General features: G+C 32.4%; 2 protein-coding genes across 3 annotated transcripts; one reads left to right on the forward strand and one right to left on the reverse strand.

Annotated features, from left to right (window-relative positions):
• The first annotated feature begins 3,971 nt into the window (after nt 1–3,971).
• LOC123881947 lies at nt 3,972–6,046 on the forward strand. 2 transcript variants are annotated; one of them, XM_045930723.1, is made up of 4 exons: nt 3,972–4,335; nt 4,443–4,536; nt 4,662–4,776; nt 4,933–6,046. In XM_045930723.1, exons 1-4 carry the CDS (start codon nt 4,235–4,237, stop codon nt 5,793–5,795), a joined length of 1,173 nt encoding a protein of 390 aa, XP_045786679.1. In that variant the 5' UTR covers nt 3,972–4,234; the 3' UTR covers nt 5,796–6,046. The 2 variants fall into 2 exon arrangements, with proteins under 2 accessions (XP_045786679.1, XP_045786678.1); XM_045930722.1 differs by having other exon boundaries at nt 3,980–4,335; nt 4,422–4,536.
• Nucleotides 6,047–12,665: 6,619 nt separating this feature from the next.
• Nucleotides 12,666–14,891, reverse strand: LOC123881948 (blue copper protein-like). The gene is made up of 3 exons (XM_045930724.1): nt 14,523–14,891; nt 13,985–14,443; nt 12,666–13,373 (listed from the first exon to the last, which is right to left on the reverse strand). Exons 1-3 carry the CDS (start codon nt 14,704–14,706, stop codon nt 12,934–12,936), a joined length of 1,083 nt encoding a protein of 360 aa, XP_045786680.1. The 5' UTR covers nt 14,707–14,891; the 3' UTR covers nt 12,666–12,933.
• Nucleotides 14,892–15,425: the final 534 nt, after the last annotated feature.

Raw genomic sequence — 15,425 nt, forward strand, 5'->3', positions numbered from 1 at the left:
AGTAACTTAATAACAAGACTCACACATTTAAATGTAAAAAAACGTAAAATTTAGAGTTCGAACCCCGACCACTCCAATAATATTTCTCGTAGGCTGGTACCAGTTGAACTACTACAATTATGAGACAATTTATTTATAATCTTATATAGATCAAATCAAACACATTAATTTACGTTGGCAAGAATTATATCGCCAAATAAGTACTGTAGCACTTTGACAGTTAGTACAAAAATATCTTCAAATTTGACCTTTTCAAATAATATAATAATAATTTAACATAAACCTATATTATGTGTACTTTTTTTTTTTAGGTGGCACAACAGTTTAGCATATCCGAAATAACAGTGCTTCTTTTTTTGAAAGGGAAACAACAGTGTTTGTCCGTAGAATAATAAGAATGTACAAGAATTAAATAATTTAACCATAAGGTAAGAAAAATTTGAGCAAGAAGGGGTTAATTAAAATTTGAAAAAGAATCTGAGTAACTTTATTAAGGAAGAATGATGTACCTGGATTCTCTCTGGTTACTTTATATCGAAGTTGATATTAGTTTATGTTTTGTCATTTTCCTATGTGTACCACCAATATTGTGGCAATGTTTATGGTTGTGCAATTTATTTTCTTCCATAAATTCCATAAATTCATTTAAATTCATTAAATGAATTAATTCTGTTTGAAAAGTGATTCAGAAACTAAATACAATTATTTTCTGATAATATAAATTTACATTTTAGTTTATCAGTAAATTCTATAAAATCCACTGTTAGATTGAAAATTTATATCATATAGATCATTCATAAAAAAATTTAGAAAAATTGAAAATCATTTGATATGTTATTGAGACAAATCAAGATTAACGGTTTATTAAATAACTTAAATCTTGATGGGTCTCAATAACATATCAAATGATTTTCAAAAAATTTTAAAAAATTTATGGATGATCTATACGATATAAATTTTCAATCCAACAGTGAATTTCGTAAAATTCATATTCGGTAGATCACTTGTCCATGGTGGACCACTTGTGAAGGTGGTTCACCGTAGCATTAGCCTAGTTTCTCACATTATAACGTCTAATGGTTGATTTCGTGAACATACTCAATTGGTAAGAACATTACATATGAGATATGGTTTGAATCATATATACTCTATTTATTCATCTTTAAATTCTAAATATTTTATTTTTGTTAAATTTAACCTTTGTTGGTGTGCAATTTTTATGAATCTAACAATTTTTGTTGTGTAAAAAAAAACATTTTTGTTATATTCAACATCTGTTGGTGTGTAATATTTTTTAGTGAATGATAAATACCATTTAAAAACTTACGCTCACAAATAAGAAAAACTTTTATTCATATTCGAATAATCTCATAAAATATCAAATTCCACGGTATTAATCTCAATATTGCTATTGAACTGCACCTTACAATTTACATGTCACACAACAATTTTTATGTATTAAGAAATCTCATATTAAATATAAGTTGACCTAAACATGATTTTATAAATAAGATGTAATTCTTTTGTAAAAAAAAAGAAGAAGATGTAATTCTTATTTTACAAGTCGATTTTATAAAATTGAGTTAGACACAACTCTCAATTTTAAGATAATATCAAAATCTCATAATGATCAATTAAATCGTCTGCTCTTAGATTTATGATCAAACCATTCATCATTTATATTCGATCCAAAACATGATAGCGCTGATTGTGAGGAGTCTGTAAAATAAAATTAGGTTGAACTTTTTTTTTTGTTGTTGTTACAATTTGGTTGAACTTTTAATTTAATTCTAAATATCATGCATATGATGTTGTAACCAAAAAAAATAGGGTCTTGTTAACGACTGCTCTCGGGGCACTCTATAAGTATTTTATTAAAAGAAATTTTTTATTCAAAAAATTAAATACTCCAATTTTTAATGCGTTAACTTTACGTATTTCCATAAAAATTCTATAAAATACTTACTATTTAAGGGCTTAAAGAGTGCCCGAGAACACTATTTAACATTTGCCAAAAAGAAGGGATGGGATACATATAATAATGTTGTAACAACGCAATATTAAATTATGGCATAGAGAGGGGAGAATTTTAATAGTCTTTATTATATGCAGGTACTTTTTTTATGGTAACCTAACCCTCCCACTCTCCTTTTCTCAAGAAAGAGCTGTGACCATACCCCACCCGAGTCCAGATCCTCTCCATTTCCAGAAAAAATGGCAATCTCAATTTCTTTACATAACAAACTGACACGTGGGCAAAAAGAATATGAAGGGCTCAGATTTAATATTTAATTGTCAACAAAAAAAATGAAATGAAAAGACGCACACATTCTTCAATTTTGCTTATCTCACTCATCATTGTCCCAAAATTTTCGTCGCCGCAAGCACCGCCGCACCTTCGTCGGTTGCCATCGGTTTCTCTTAATCTTTGTTTTCATATTTTAATATTTATTTTTAAAGGACATACTGTATTACAAAAATGAGTTTCTATCAATGAAAGAAAAGAACCTAGTGAAAAGGGAAGCCATATCAAATTCAAAAGGCCATCTCAAAAAATACAGAGTTCATCGTTTTTACCCCTCCCTTCATTATTAGAACCAATTCTAAGGAGGAACAAAGAGATAAAATAGAGAAAATTGAGAGAGGGAGAGAACATAGAGAGACCATAACAAAGGAAAAAATGGGTTTCACACATGATTTTTCACAAGCTTCTTCTCATACTTCATCGACCCCTGTGCCTATGTTCCCAAAGTTGCAATTAGCAACACAATAGCATCAACAGTAGTACAGGGAAGCCAGCCAACAACAACAACACTGCTCAATTGATTTCTATGGCATCGACGGAGGGCGGACGAGACACAACCTTGAGATGTGGCCTCCGCCGGAACTTGGGTGAGCACTGGGGCATCATGAATGAGAAGGAAGGGGACATAGATCTAAAACAAAATTCATTCTTTTTTACTTTAAATGAATTTATTTAAGTTGAATAAATCTGAACCATTGATATATTATTTGCCACGTGTCAGCTTGATATTAAGGAAATTGAGATTGCCATTTCCCCTATAAATGGAGAGGATCTGGACTCTACCCCACCCTAAACACATACCCTTAAAACACACACAAAAAAAAAAAAATAGCTTAGACCATCCACAATGAAAAGACCCTATGTGTACACATTATTTATTTATAATTTTTTAATGATGTACCTAATAAGTATTCAATCCATTCAACCTAAATCTCTTAAAAAAATTTAAATAAGTCCCACCAATAACACATTCCACCAATAACTATACATCATTAAAAATGAGACCCACAAAAACAAGATAGATATCACTTCTTATTTTAGAACCAGTACCTATTACTCTTTGTGTTTTGCTCCAATGAGAGTACCTATTAGGTACTAATACTTAAAAAAATAAGTACCCACCATTGGAGATGGTCTTATACTTCTTCTCCTTAATTATAAGCAAAAGTCAATTTTTAGATGTATTGAATAACTGATGTATTTGACCTATATTATAGATCAAATACATCAATTTTTAAAAGTGCTTTGTAGTAGTTTTTCAAAAAAAGTTTATAGTTTATAATTATCTTTTAAGTAGCGGATAACTTATTATTTTTTCTTTCAATTTTACACCTATCTTCTTACTATCATATTTTTTTTTATGTCATTCATACTTATAAAGTAGTTCAACCACTAATTTTACCAAACACTATTCTTATTTAGCATGACTCAAATAAAAATTCATAGTAGAAAATTTTAAACCCTAAAAATTATTGAGGAAGACAAAACTCAAAAGAAAGAAAGGTACTATCCCTTTTTTGTTTCTCTACTACTACTACACTCCCCCAAACAAAAACCGTCCCATTAGAAAATTGTAGAATAATAATAAAAATGGCAACAACAAAGACAAGTGAAAAATATTGTAATTGACCCATCAAACAAACAAAACCCCATCCATGTAGAGTGAGAGAAATAGAAAGAGAAAGAGAAAGAAAGAGAGAGACTCTGTCGCCACTACACTGTGTTTCTTTCTGTACATACATAAAAAAATTAAATTAAATTAAATTTAGAAAAAAAATATTAAATTTATAAAATAATAATTTATGTAAGTAAATTGTAAAACTCCTCAAACACAAACATAGACACACTACTCAATTATTTCTGTCCATTCCTTCTTCCCATATTGTTCTTGTGTTGTGTCTCAGTGTGAGTGTTTTGAAATTGTTGAAGATGCCGCGGCCAGGTCCAAGGCCATATGAGTGTGTGAGAAGAGCTTGGCACAGTGAGCGTCACCAACCAGTAAGAGGTTCTATTATTCAACAAATTTTCAGGTTCTTACTTGATCTTTTTTTTTCTCTTTTCTTAATCTATGTTTTCTCTTCTACATTTTCTGATTGCACACCATGTGTTTGATTAGGGTTGTCACTGAAAATCACAGTTCCGCTACTAAAAGAAACAAGGAATGGCAAGAGAAACTTCCCGTTGTTGTTCTTAAAGCTGAAGAAATCATGTATTCCAAAGCTAATTCAGAGGTTTTTAATTTTTTTTTTCGATTTTTTTTTGAATTTTTTTTCAGAGTTTTTTTTTGGGTGTAATGTGGATTTTTGTATAAACCCTTTTGTTGATTTTTTCTTGATTTGATTGGTTTGTTTCTTAGGCTGAGTATGTGAACTCTGAAACACTATGGGACCGTCTCAATGATGCTGTTAATACAATTATACGGAGAGATGAGACAACTGAAACTGGTGACCTTTTGCCCCCATGTGTTGAAGGTACTTGATTTTTGAACTTTTCTTTGGATCCATTGAAATGGGTTTGTGTAAAAATCATATTTTTATGTCTCATTTGGGATGTTAGAGTGATTTTGAGGTGGTAGTGATGTGTTTTTTGATTTTTGGTTTTCTGGGTCATTTTCTTGTGTTGATCAGCTGCACTTAATCTTGGCTGCAAGCCTGTTAGAACTTCGAGAAGTGATCGGCATAATAACCCTAGGACATACCTTGGTCCAAGACCTCAACAAACTCCTTCAGGGTCTCCAAGACCTCAGCAACCTCCTTCTGCTGCTCTTGCACCGAATCCCGTATCGGATTCTAACCAGCATGCTCACCAAAATAGTAAGCTGAGTGGTTCTTCTAACTATCATTACAGTTTTCCATCTGGTCATCATCAGCCGTTGACAATGGAAGCTAAACCCTCATTGAACACGACAGGTTCAGTTTACCCATTGTACTACGGTGGCGAAGCCAGAGAGCCTCAAGTAAGGACTACTGTAATAGATAATACTTCTTCAAACACGATCTTTGTTGGCAGACCAGTCATTGCTCCAGTTTCTGATCCTTCTGGAATTGGTCTATTGGAAAACTCATCATATGGTAGATTTCAACATGTTGCTAACAGAACTGTACAAGAAACTGGTTTAAGCACTCATGACTCGCCAGGTGGGGAATGTGATTTGTCTTTGAGGTTGGGTCAGTGTCTGCATCCTAGTTCGAGCGGAAAAAGTAGTTCAGCATTTGAAATAGATGGTGTTGGTTTAGGTCTTTCTCCGGAGGGAAGCAATTATAGTCATGTGTCTTTCCAGAGAAATAGAGAGTTATCACTTTACCCTAGAGGAGCTGGTTATGGTACCATCGACTCCAATTCTAGAGGCAATGTAGAGGGTGAAGATCAGAATTCAGAGGCAATGTTTCGGAAACGCAAAGCACCTTTAGCTAACAGTGAAGAGGATGGACAATTTTGCCGGCATCTAGGGGTCCCATCCAATCGTTTTACTGGTAGGCCAGGTTCGTAGTTAGTCTTTTTGTTGTGCCATATATGCTTTTCCAATTCAAGATGCTCCAAAATGTTGTTGAATCCTCTTATGTAGACTCTCTGCATATGTAGCTCTACTTGTGAAAAAAAATTAGAAGATGGCGTTGAGTTACTAGTTGCATTGCTGCAAACGTGAACTGTATATAAAAATCTTAGCTTGCTTTCTTTGATTTCTGTTTTGGCTCTTAATAGATTAAAAAAAAAGTATGAAATTTGAACTTTTGAAATTGAGTGTCTATAAGTAACCATATCCCCTTCCGAAGATAAAAGAAGTAGTTTAGTTTAAATTTGATGCATGGCAAAGACACAACCCATGTGTATATTGTTTGCAATTGCATGCTATCTGCACCAGACTGATTCATTGTGGCTGAGACTTTGATCTGCTATCTTAAATATCCATTTCACAGTCAAGATTAGCTTCCCGAGTCAAGTATGTCGGCCTGGGATAGTATGTTTTGCATTATAGCAAAAATTAACTAAAGAACATGCCAGTGACATTACTAGTACTAAACATAACAAACTTTAGCTGCACATAATTAAATCTGATTCATAATTTTAAAAACAAAAATAGGAAGCAAGGAAATAAGTTAGAAGACATGAGAATATTGTGAAATGGTGACATTTAATGATATTCAAGTTGACCTCAATGGTAGAGTGGTGGTTGCATTGCACCGATTGTTTGAGAGGATATTAGCTGGAATTTAAGGGATTGGGACCTAACCAAATCTCAAACAAGATTGTCGAACTTTTCTTAGAGATGCAATGAGAAATTCCTAGCTGGGCATATTGCTGCCTACCATAGACAACCCATTTTACACTAAACATCAAAAACATGTAATGCTGTGTGGATAATGTGAGAGATATAATGTTATACACATGTCTGATTATTGAACTGCCTAACTAAAGAATTTTTCAAGATTTTAAATGCTTATATACTTGGATGTGGACAGAGAATCTGTTGAGCTGTTTTCATTAGATGTTAGTTTCAAGACTTTGTTCAAAGGATAACAAGCTGAGAGCTGCATAAAGCATGAATTGCAAGTTTTTTTTTTTCCTGTTTTTTTTACCTTAGGATTTCAGGCCCCAACATATAGGGAACTGACATCTAAGCCAGTAGTAGGGTTCTACTTCAAAATAAAACATGATTACTCTGGATTATAGGGCTCCATTTCACTAGAACCAGAAGGTTAACACCAAAAGAACATGATTACTCTTATTGTTTTGAATGCTTAGATTATATTTTGAAGCACGGACATGCACAAACGTCACGCACCACACGACAAGGATACAAACATGTCTACACTGCTTATGTTCAAAACACACACACACACACTCATATTACAACGACGTAAAATTAAATATATAATTTATAAAATGTCTGAATTGAGAATGAAGAAGACAGTCAAATAACTATCAAGATGAAGACCATTGCAGTTGAAATAGGAGAGGCCAAAAGGATGAGTTGTAAAATAGTGATGAAAATATATTTAGATGAAGATATATCAGCCAATTTTTTAAAAATTTGTATACAAAACAAAATAAAGCACGCAAGTTTTGAAATGGAAAGATAATAAAGTTATAACAGCATGGCAATTATTAGAAAGAATAAAAAATGAAAATATTTGCATGGCTTGAAAAATGTTTCACCTTCATAAAATATCACATGATTTTAAAAATCATGATTTTATTCCACATATGATTTTAGTCATGAGTTTAACCAAGAGTAGGTTTGTCAACGTCGTGCTTTTGAATTGTTACGCAGTTTCGTATAGTTCCTTTTCATGAGTCCATAAGTATAAACGAGGGTGTCATTATTACTATTAGTCGCTCTCAAAAACAGAGCATTTATCAAAATCATAAGGCCCCATCTGGTGTAACGGGTGGTGAGGGGTAGGGCTTGAGCCTTGAGGTGTCAACGGAGTAATGTATCATCTATCCGTCCCCCACAACACAACCAACCAATCACATACTTGTTTATTTTACATATACTACTACTATTAAGGAAATACTCCTTCCGTCCCAAAATATAAGCAAAAATGTTTCAAAGAAACTTGATGTATTTGGTTAAGAATTTGGACCAAATACATTCACTTTTGTTGACCAATTTTTGCTTATATTTTGGGACGGAGGGAGTACTATATTATATAGAAGAAAGAAAAATAATAATTTATTTACATTGCAAACAAATTACAACCACTGATATATGTGACTTTAAAATATATAGAGTTAAAATGTTTTTCTTTTCTTTTTATTTTTTATTGGGTTAGGTTTATGTATTCCAAATTTTTCTTTTTACTTTTTGAATAAATTTCTACCTTATAAAAAAAAATATTTTTCAATAATTTGATGGTAATGATTGATTGACTGTGAAACATTATATAAATTAAGCCGTTATCATAAATAAATATAAAGTAGAAGATATTAATTTTGAGTGATGCACATAATATTAATTAAAATGTATGATTGAAAAAATAAATAAAATTACATTTTTTAATCAAGAATTAATATTAATTACATTGAAAATGAAAAGTCGTACTATTGTGGTTAAATAATTTGTTTTGAATTATTAGATCACAATTTTTTTGTCAAGTAGTAGTATAGTGGATAGAAATTCTACAAGAATTCAACATATCTTATCATGGACACAAGTTGAATCACACCCTTACCCTTATTCCACGAAAAGTCACCCCTCCACACACACTTTTTTTTTTATCCCATTGAAATAACATTTTTGTCCATGCATAAAAAGTTCAAAACATATTTTTTTAATTTCTTTTGCATGGCCAAAATTGTAATTTTAGGATATAAAAAAAATGTGTGCGGGAAGGGGTGGGGAGAGAATTTTTCTTACTCCACATATTGTGTATCCATTTATATTAGGTATTGGGCTTTCGGGTTGTTGTGCACGGAAGAAGAGTTTTTCTCTTCCCCCTGCCATCTCTTTTCTCCCTCCACTCATGAATTTCCATTTTTGCCCTTGAATAAAAGTTTTGTAACGCTTTTCGGATTTTTTTTTTGTCTTGAAACTTCGGAACAAGTTTTCCAAATTTGAACTAGAAAAACTTTGGAATACGCGTTCGGAAGAAAAATACCAGACCAACACTATATTTTAAAATAGGTGATTGTTCTTCTCTCTCATATATTGTTCCCCCAAAAAAAATATTCTGGACAATTCATGAGATGGGAAGAGCAATTATTTGAAAAAAAAACTACTAGACCTTGAATTTCTAGAATGATAATTCATAGATTGAGACTCCCCTTCTTTATGTGTTTTATTTGTGTTATTGTATGGGTTATTTATTTGTTGAGGCTTTTTGTTGTACTCCAGAAAAGAATCAGGATTTTACGATTTCAAAGACAACAATTTTTATAAAGATTTAGGAGAAGGAACGTTAAGGTTAGGAATTTGGTTTCAAGTGGTGAACAATTATTGCTCCTATATAGACTATAAAAATACATTCTTCAAATTTTCTATTGTGGTACTACCTTTTGCATACGAATCCAAAATATCGGGTAGTGGCGAATCGGTCAGGGAAGGTCATAACGTTGCCGGCTGTGAGAGGCGAATGGTGGTCGACAACTACAGTATGGAAAGTGGTTGTCAAATACTCTTTGAGTGATGCATATTGTTTCTTTAAGGATTGTCCGAATGATTTTAAGCACCTTTTAATTGTCGATGAGAAGGAAATCGTCACCCCTATGAATGTTTTGTTGTAGTTTTCTTTTCCCCCTCTTTGTAATAATTTTTTTTTTCAATATTAATAAAAAAATAATTGTAATTTACAAAAGAAAAGAGGTACACACTAATCTGCTCATCATGTTTTCACTTAACAAATGGTGCCCTACGTGATATCAAGATATCAAGAATTCCCCATACACTTTTAAATTTTACACTGATAGGGCTTCACATGTCGACTAAATTAGTTAATAAAAAATGAAATGAGGCACATTTAGTCACAAAGATGAAGTCCAATAATTATCGTTAGAATAATATAATCCAAAAAGACAAGTCAGATGCATCCAGAATTTTATGCTACTACAACTAGTTTATTGGTGTGATGTGAATAACTTTCTTTCTTCGTGTTTGCACGTTGCATACCATAAATTGAATATGTAGTATTCATTGACTTCTTATACTAGTACTACTCTTTTTCTGTTTACACAAATCAAAAAATAACTTTAATTAGTAAATAAATTCTAAATGTACATTTCTTTAGTTCATTCACCTACTTACTCTATCTCTTTATTTTCAATGTAACATAATTGGCAAAGTAGGAGTATAATTGGGGGAAAAAAAGTATAATATTAAACTTTTAGTCCTTTTGAGAGTTAGAGAGATTGAATTGATGGTAAATTAGTAAAATTTAATGGCTTAATTAGATAGTAGCTAAATATAGGCATCAACTTGACATCTTAATAGAGTCTAATAATTTTTTTCAGATATTTACAATCTTAAGGACTTATTTGAGAGCACTTTCTAGAATCAGAGATTAGCTAAGTTGGATTACTCATTCATATATATATTACTACGTCATTGTTACTCGGTCATGAGTAGAGTTCACAATCACATGATCACCACATCGAGTTAAGAACAACCACTTAAAGAGAATTTGACATCACATTTTAATTTCGAACGCTGACTACTGTATAGTAACAGCTCCCAACTAATGCCAATTGGTAACAAAATGCACATGGATGGATGAGTCAATTTATACATTCAAAATAACCGAATTAGTTGGAAATATATACGCGTACGTTCATAATTCTTTTTCCTTGCTTTGAATCTTTGACCCTCCAAAAAAGAGAAACAAAGAGAGGACATTCTTAGTGAAAGAAAAACAAACTCCCAAAATTCCACTGACAGCTGCTTCATTTTGACTTGTACACATGAACAATATAAAAAACAAACGACCATTGACAAAAAAAATGGGAGTAAACTGATGGGAATTTAATTTGATGCTTTTTTTTAATGTCTAAATAACATATGAACTCATCAATAGTTGGTTGGTGCAGTGGTGTGGTGATTGATGCTGGACTTAGTAGAGATGAATACGGTTTAATTCCCGCAATTGTGATCGAAAGGAGCTGAAATCACTTGATGTTAGAACTGATTTTCGAACCAAATTAGACAGTCTCATGAATGATGAAAAAAAAATTGAACTCAATTAATTTAGCAATAATTTTCTTGATCATTTGGTCACGATATTAAAGACTTTCATCCTAAATTTTATTACTAGTTTGAACATGCTACACTTGGCCTCAATTCATTGGTTTTATATGTTGATGCACCGTTTTTGTAGACGGTATAATAAGACGGTGATGATGATGCGATGTAGATGATTAAAGTTCAATGTCCAAAATTAGAACGGTCACAAATATTGAAATATCTCGATGAAATTATTCCTACAAAAATATAAATTCAAACGGCAATTTTTGTACTATATATCTTTTTTCTTTACAAAAATTTTGTCCCCATTGCTGTCACACATAAAATATATCTTAGGATATCTCAACATCAGGAATGAAAATTTTGTATTAACAAATTGTTTAGGGAGAAATAATGTATTACCAATCAAGTATGACACCACCATGCCATATGCAGAGATTTGAATTCTATCTTTTGACAGCAAAAATATGGTAACTATAAAAAATTGTGATAAAATGAGAGAGTGTTGCTTTATTTTTTTGTTGTTCATAAGTTTCACAAAATCACATCAAACTACTATAATTTTGTTTAAGTTTTTTTTAGGTGAGCGCAAACAAAATTTTTAGGTGAATAATTTTGTTTGTTTAATAACCAAACTGTTGGGTCACGAATTCACCTGATCACTTTGCCAATAAGAATGGAAGGTGACGGTCGAATCCTTCGTCGAACCATCAATTATGATACTACTGTTGAATTACTTGGGAACAATCAGAGATCATCCACATTAGACTTAAGAACAACCATTTAAGTGAGTTGGACACTACACTTTCATCCAAAACCTTATGACATTAGATTTATGGGTCTTCTCACTTATAAAATGTTCAACATCTATTTTCTAAGCAATGTGAGACTTTAACCCACCTCATACTTGATCGATCATAGATTTAAATTTTTAATAATAATTTAAAAGTGTACTTTATTAGAAGGACACAAAATGGTCTTTCCAGATCATTGATGCACAATGACATAAATATTCTAGTCGTCTCAATTAGGGAACAGGGACCAGAAGCAAAAGCATAATTATTTTAAGGACTAGTATAGTACTGTAGTATTGTTAAACTAAGTAAATGTTTTGAAACCCGTGACCACAACGGTATAGACTTTTCTACTTAATGAAAAGGAAGGCAAGTAAAGCAACTTTCCAAATGTCACCACTTCCTTCGTCACAAGACTATTCTCCAATAAACAATAAAGACTTTTCTCCAATTAAAAAATAGTACTAACCCCTTTTCATAATTCAAAGATGTTAAGTAATCAACCCTAATCCGTATTCAAATTTCAAACCCAAAACAATGTTACATTTTCTCCACTAACACTCACAACGTGATTGTCATCTTGCAATAAATTCATTAATTCAACCCACTAATATGCATTTTTAATTAAAACTCAAACAAAGTAACAAACAATCTCAATTAGTTTTTTTCAAACCAGGTATCCTTCTTTTATATAACTACTGAAATTAATCTATCGGATTTTAAGTAGTATTAAAATGAGCGATATATATTTATTTTAACAGAATGAGCGATAAAAATTTTCTTCAAAAAAGTTAACATTATTGTCTTCTTCAAAAAAGCCAATCTCATATCGAAAAGGAAAATTCTAGCACTCTGAAAACTGATTCGATATTGGTAAAAAACAACAATATCAACTTTAAAGAACTATAGAAGTATTTATTTTCCAATATTTATTTATTAGCATATTAACACAGCCATACACCACCTACTATATTCCATCAAAAAGGAAAAAAGTAATGAAACCAAAAATGTAGTAGATGAACAGAAACCTAACATTATTGTAAAATGTCCTCATCAAAATAACACAATATGACATAAGAAAAACAAAGAATCACACAAACAAATCAAGAACCAATAATCCTCCTAATGACTATAGGATCTCATCTCATGTCATTGCTCTAACAGAAAAATGCTGCAGCAACTGATAGGAAGGTCACAAATAATCCAGCAACTCCAAGAGACGCGGCACCGGAGTTCTCGGGAGGGGGGCTGGTAGCTGAACCACCTGGAGACTGAGATGAAGGGACGTTAGAACCTGACGGAGAATCGGCGGAGGGTGGAGTGGCACCGGCGGAAGGAGAAGGTGATGAGGAGGCGGGAGAAGGTGATGTGGCAGGGCTGTTGCTGCTGCTACCACCACCAACTTTTATGGTAAGTTTTTGACCTCCATTGCAGTGTCCAGGAAAACCACAGATGTAGTAATGAGTACCAGTTTTGTTGAGTGTTACTCTGACTGGTGGGGTGCTGAAAGTTGCAATTGGAGAAGCTGAGTTGCAAGAATCATACTTTTCCTTTGTCACTTCTTCCACGTTGTGTGCACTCGATTGGAAATTGAAAACTGCATAATCATACATTCAAGGTTTTCATTAATTTGCATCACAAAATTTTTATAAAAAAAATAACACTGTTTCAACAACTTGATTTATGGTAGTTGACATATTAATGCAATTCAATGAGTAATTAATTAATGAATATATAAAATTCAGATAATTAACCATTGATTGAACTTTTTGTTTTGTTTTTACCACAAGTATCTGACTCACTGGACCTCTTAATCTAGTTCGGGGTCAGTTATTGCATCAAGTATTTTCGGCCCCCCGATTGCAGTTGCGGGGATCAAACTGTGGTCTTACTATCAAGTTCAGGGCGAATTATCACTGAACCAACTAACAATCCAAATCATTGATTGAACTTTACTCTCTTCGATCACTTATTAGATAATCTAATAAATCAAATTTAATTATGCAGTTCAATAATGTCAACTAGATTAATGTGAACTGTATTAATCATTAAAAAAATTGTCTAACTTAGGTGTCCCAGATATTGGAATAAAGTTTGGTTTAAAGTAAAAAATAAAAAATAAAAAATTAGAGATCTCCAATTTTTGCACATCCAAATCATGGCATTTAATTTATAAATAAATAAACTCCTTAAAAAATAATCACTTACCAAGAACATCTCCAACTTTGAAAGATTTGCGAGAAGCCCAAGTTGTATAAGCAGCAGCACCATTAGTAGGAATAGTCCAACCTATGGTGTCACCAACGGTATAAGTAACAGCTCCGGTAGCCGGAGCAGGTGAATCAGCGGTTGGTGCCGGTGCAGGTGAAACAGCTGTGGCTGGTGTAGGTGCTGCAACAGGAGTCACACTAGCCTTTGGTGGTGTAGCACTTGGTTTAGGAGCAGCAACAGGTGAAGTAGAAGCTTTAACAACGTTAATTGAAATTTTTTGACCAGCTGAACAGTGACCAGGGATGCTACATAAGAAATATTGTTGTCCTGTCTCGTTAAGGGTCACACTAGCTGGACTGTTTGTCACCTTTGAAAGTGTGGTTGTTCCATCACAACCATCATAAGCTGTTTTTGTTACCTTAGACACATCATGTGCTCCACTCGCAAAATTGAACACTGTAACATAATTAAATTAAAGTCAAAACGAGTTTACACGATTTAAAACGAGCACGTAAAAGATCTATTGTTTTCTTACCGAGAGTGTCGCCAACGGTGAAGGTTTTCTTGGAAGCCCAATTGGTATAAAATTGAGCACCACCGGTTGGGATGGTCCAGCCTGTGGTATCACCAACTACATGTTTTGTTTGAGCTAAAGATCCATGGAGAAGAGTTGCTACCGTAAGTAGAACAAAAACAAGAGCATTAAGGTTCTTTGCCATGGTTGTTTGTGTAGTGTTCTTTGAGGTTTGGGTCGCCCCTGTTTTTTAGGACTGTGTTTGTTTGGAGTTTTGGTTTGTTGAATGAAAGAAGTTAATTGTGAGGGTAATGTGTATTGTTGGTATATTTATAGGAAAAAAGATAAAGAATACTTAAGAGTCGTTGGGGTTTATACGAAGCCTTTAATTTGATGCGTCCCGATATTATGGGTAACAAATTTAAAGCTACTAGAAACTTTTTTTTTAGAGAAAAAAAAAAACTTTTATTTTTATAATAAAAAACTAACTTTTTTGAATGGTGAAACGACTTCGTTGAAAATATTTATTTGGTCATGACCAAGTTAATGAAAATACCAAGTATATAGATAAAATAAGATATTTCAACAAACTAAAAATATTATTCAATAATTTTAATGTAGCATAAATATTTTAACAAACAAAAAATATTTTTTTGACTTAACAAACTAAAAATATTATATTTTTTCTTTTGTTTTTTTATTGGAATTTGTTATATTTTATCTTTAAAATTTTAATTACAAATAAAACAATTTTTGTTTAACAACTACTCACATCTATTTTAACAAACAAAAACTATGGCGGTGTTTTTTTAGGGCGGTGGAGGTGTGTATTTCACTAATTTGTTAGGTCAATAAAATTAGTGTGTTTAGACTTGCAGAGATTTGAGACTAAAAAAGATACCGCGTAAGATGAGACTAGTTTAA

The sequence above is a fragment of the Trifolium pratense genome, linkage group LG4 (genome assembly GCF_020283565.1).
Source record: "Trifolium pratense cultivar HEN17-A07 linkage group LG4, ARS_RC_1.1, whole genome shotgun sequence".
Taxonomy (NCBI): domain Eukaryota; kingdom Viridiplantae; phylum Streptophyta; class Magnoliopsida; order Fabales; family Fabaceae; genus Trifolium; species Trifolium pratense.

Excerpts from the sequence above, each read along its gene's own strand:
- LOC123881948 (XM_045930724.1), bottom strand. The coding sequence starts at position 14,706 with ATGGCAAAGAACCTTAATGCTCTTGTTTTTGTTCTACTTACGGTAGCA. Across the intron at positions 14,444-14,522 it reads CACCGTTGGCGACACTCTCG|TGTTCAATTTTGCGAGTGGA; the intron begins GTAAGAAAACAA and ends ATTATGTTACAG. Across the intron at positions 13,374-13,984 it reads CAAAGTTGGAGATGTTCTTG|TTTTCAATTTCCAATCGAGT; the intron begins GTAAGTGATTAT and ends ATGATTATGCAG.
- LOC123881947 (XM_045930722.1), top strand. The coding sequence starts at position 4,235 with ATGCCGCGGCCAGGTCCAAGGCCATATGAGTGTGTGAGAAGAGCTTGG. Across the intron at positions 4,537-4,661 it reads ATTCCAAAGCTAATTCAGAG|GCTGAGTATGTGAACTCTGA; the intron begins GTTTTTAATTTT and ends TTTGTTTCTTAG. Across the intron at positions 4,777-4,932 it reads TTTGCCCCCATGTGTTGAAG|CTGCACTTAATCTTGGCTGC; the intron begins GTACTTGATTTT and ends TGTGTTGATCAG.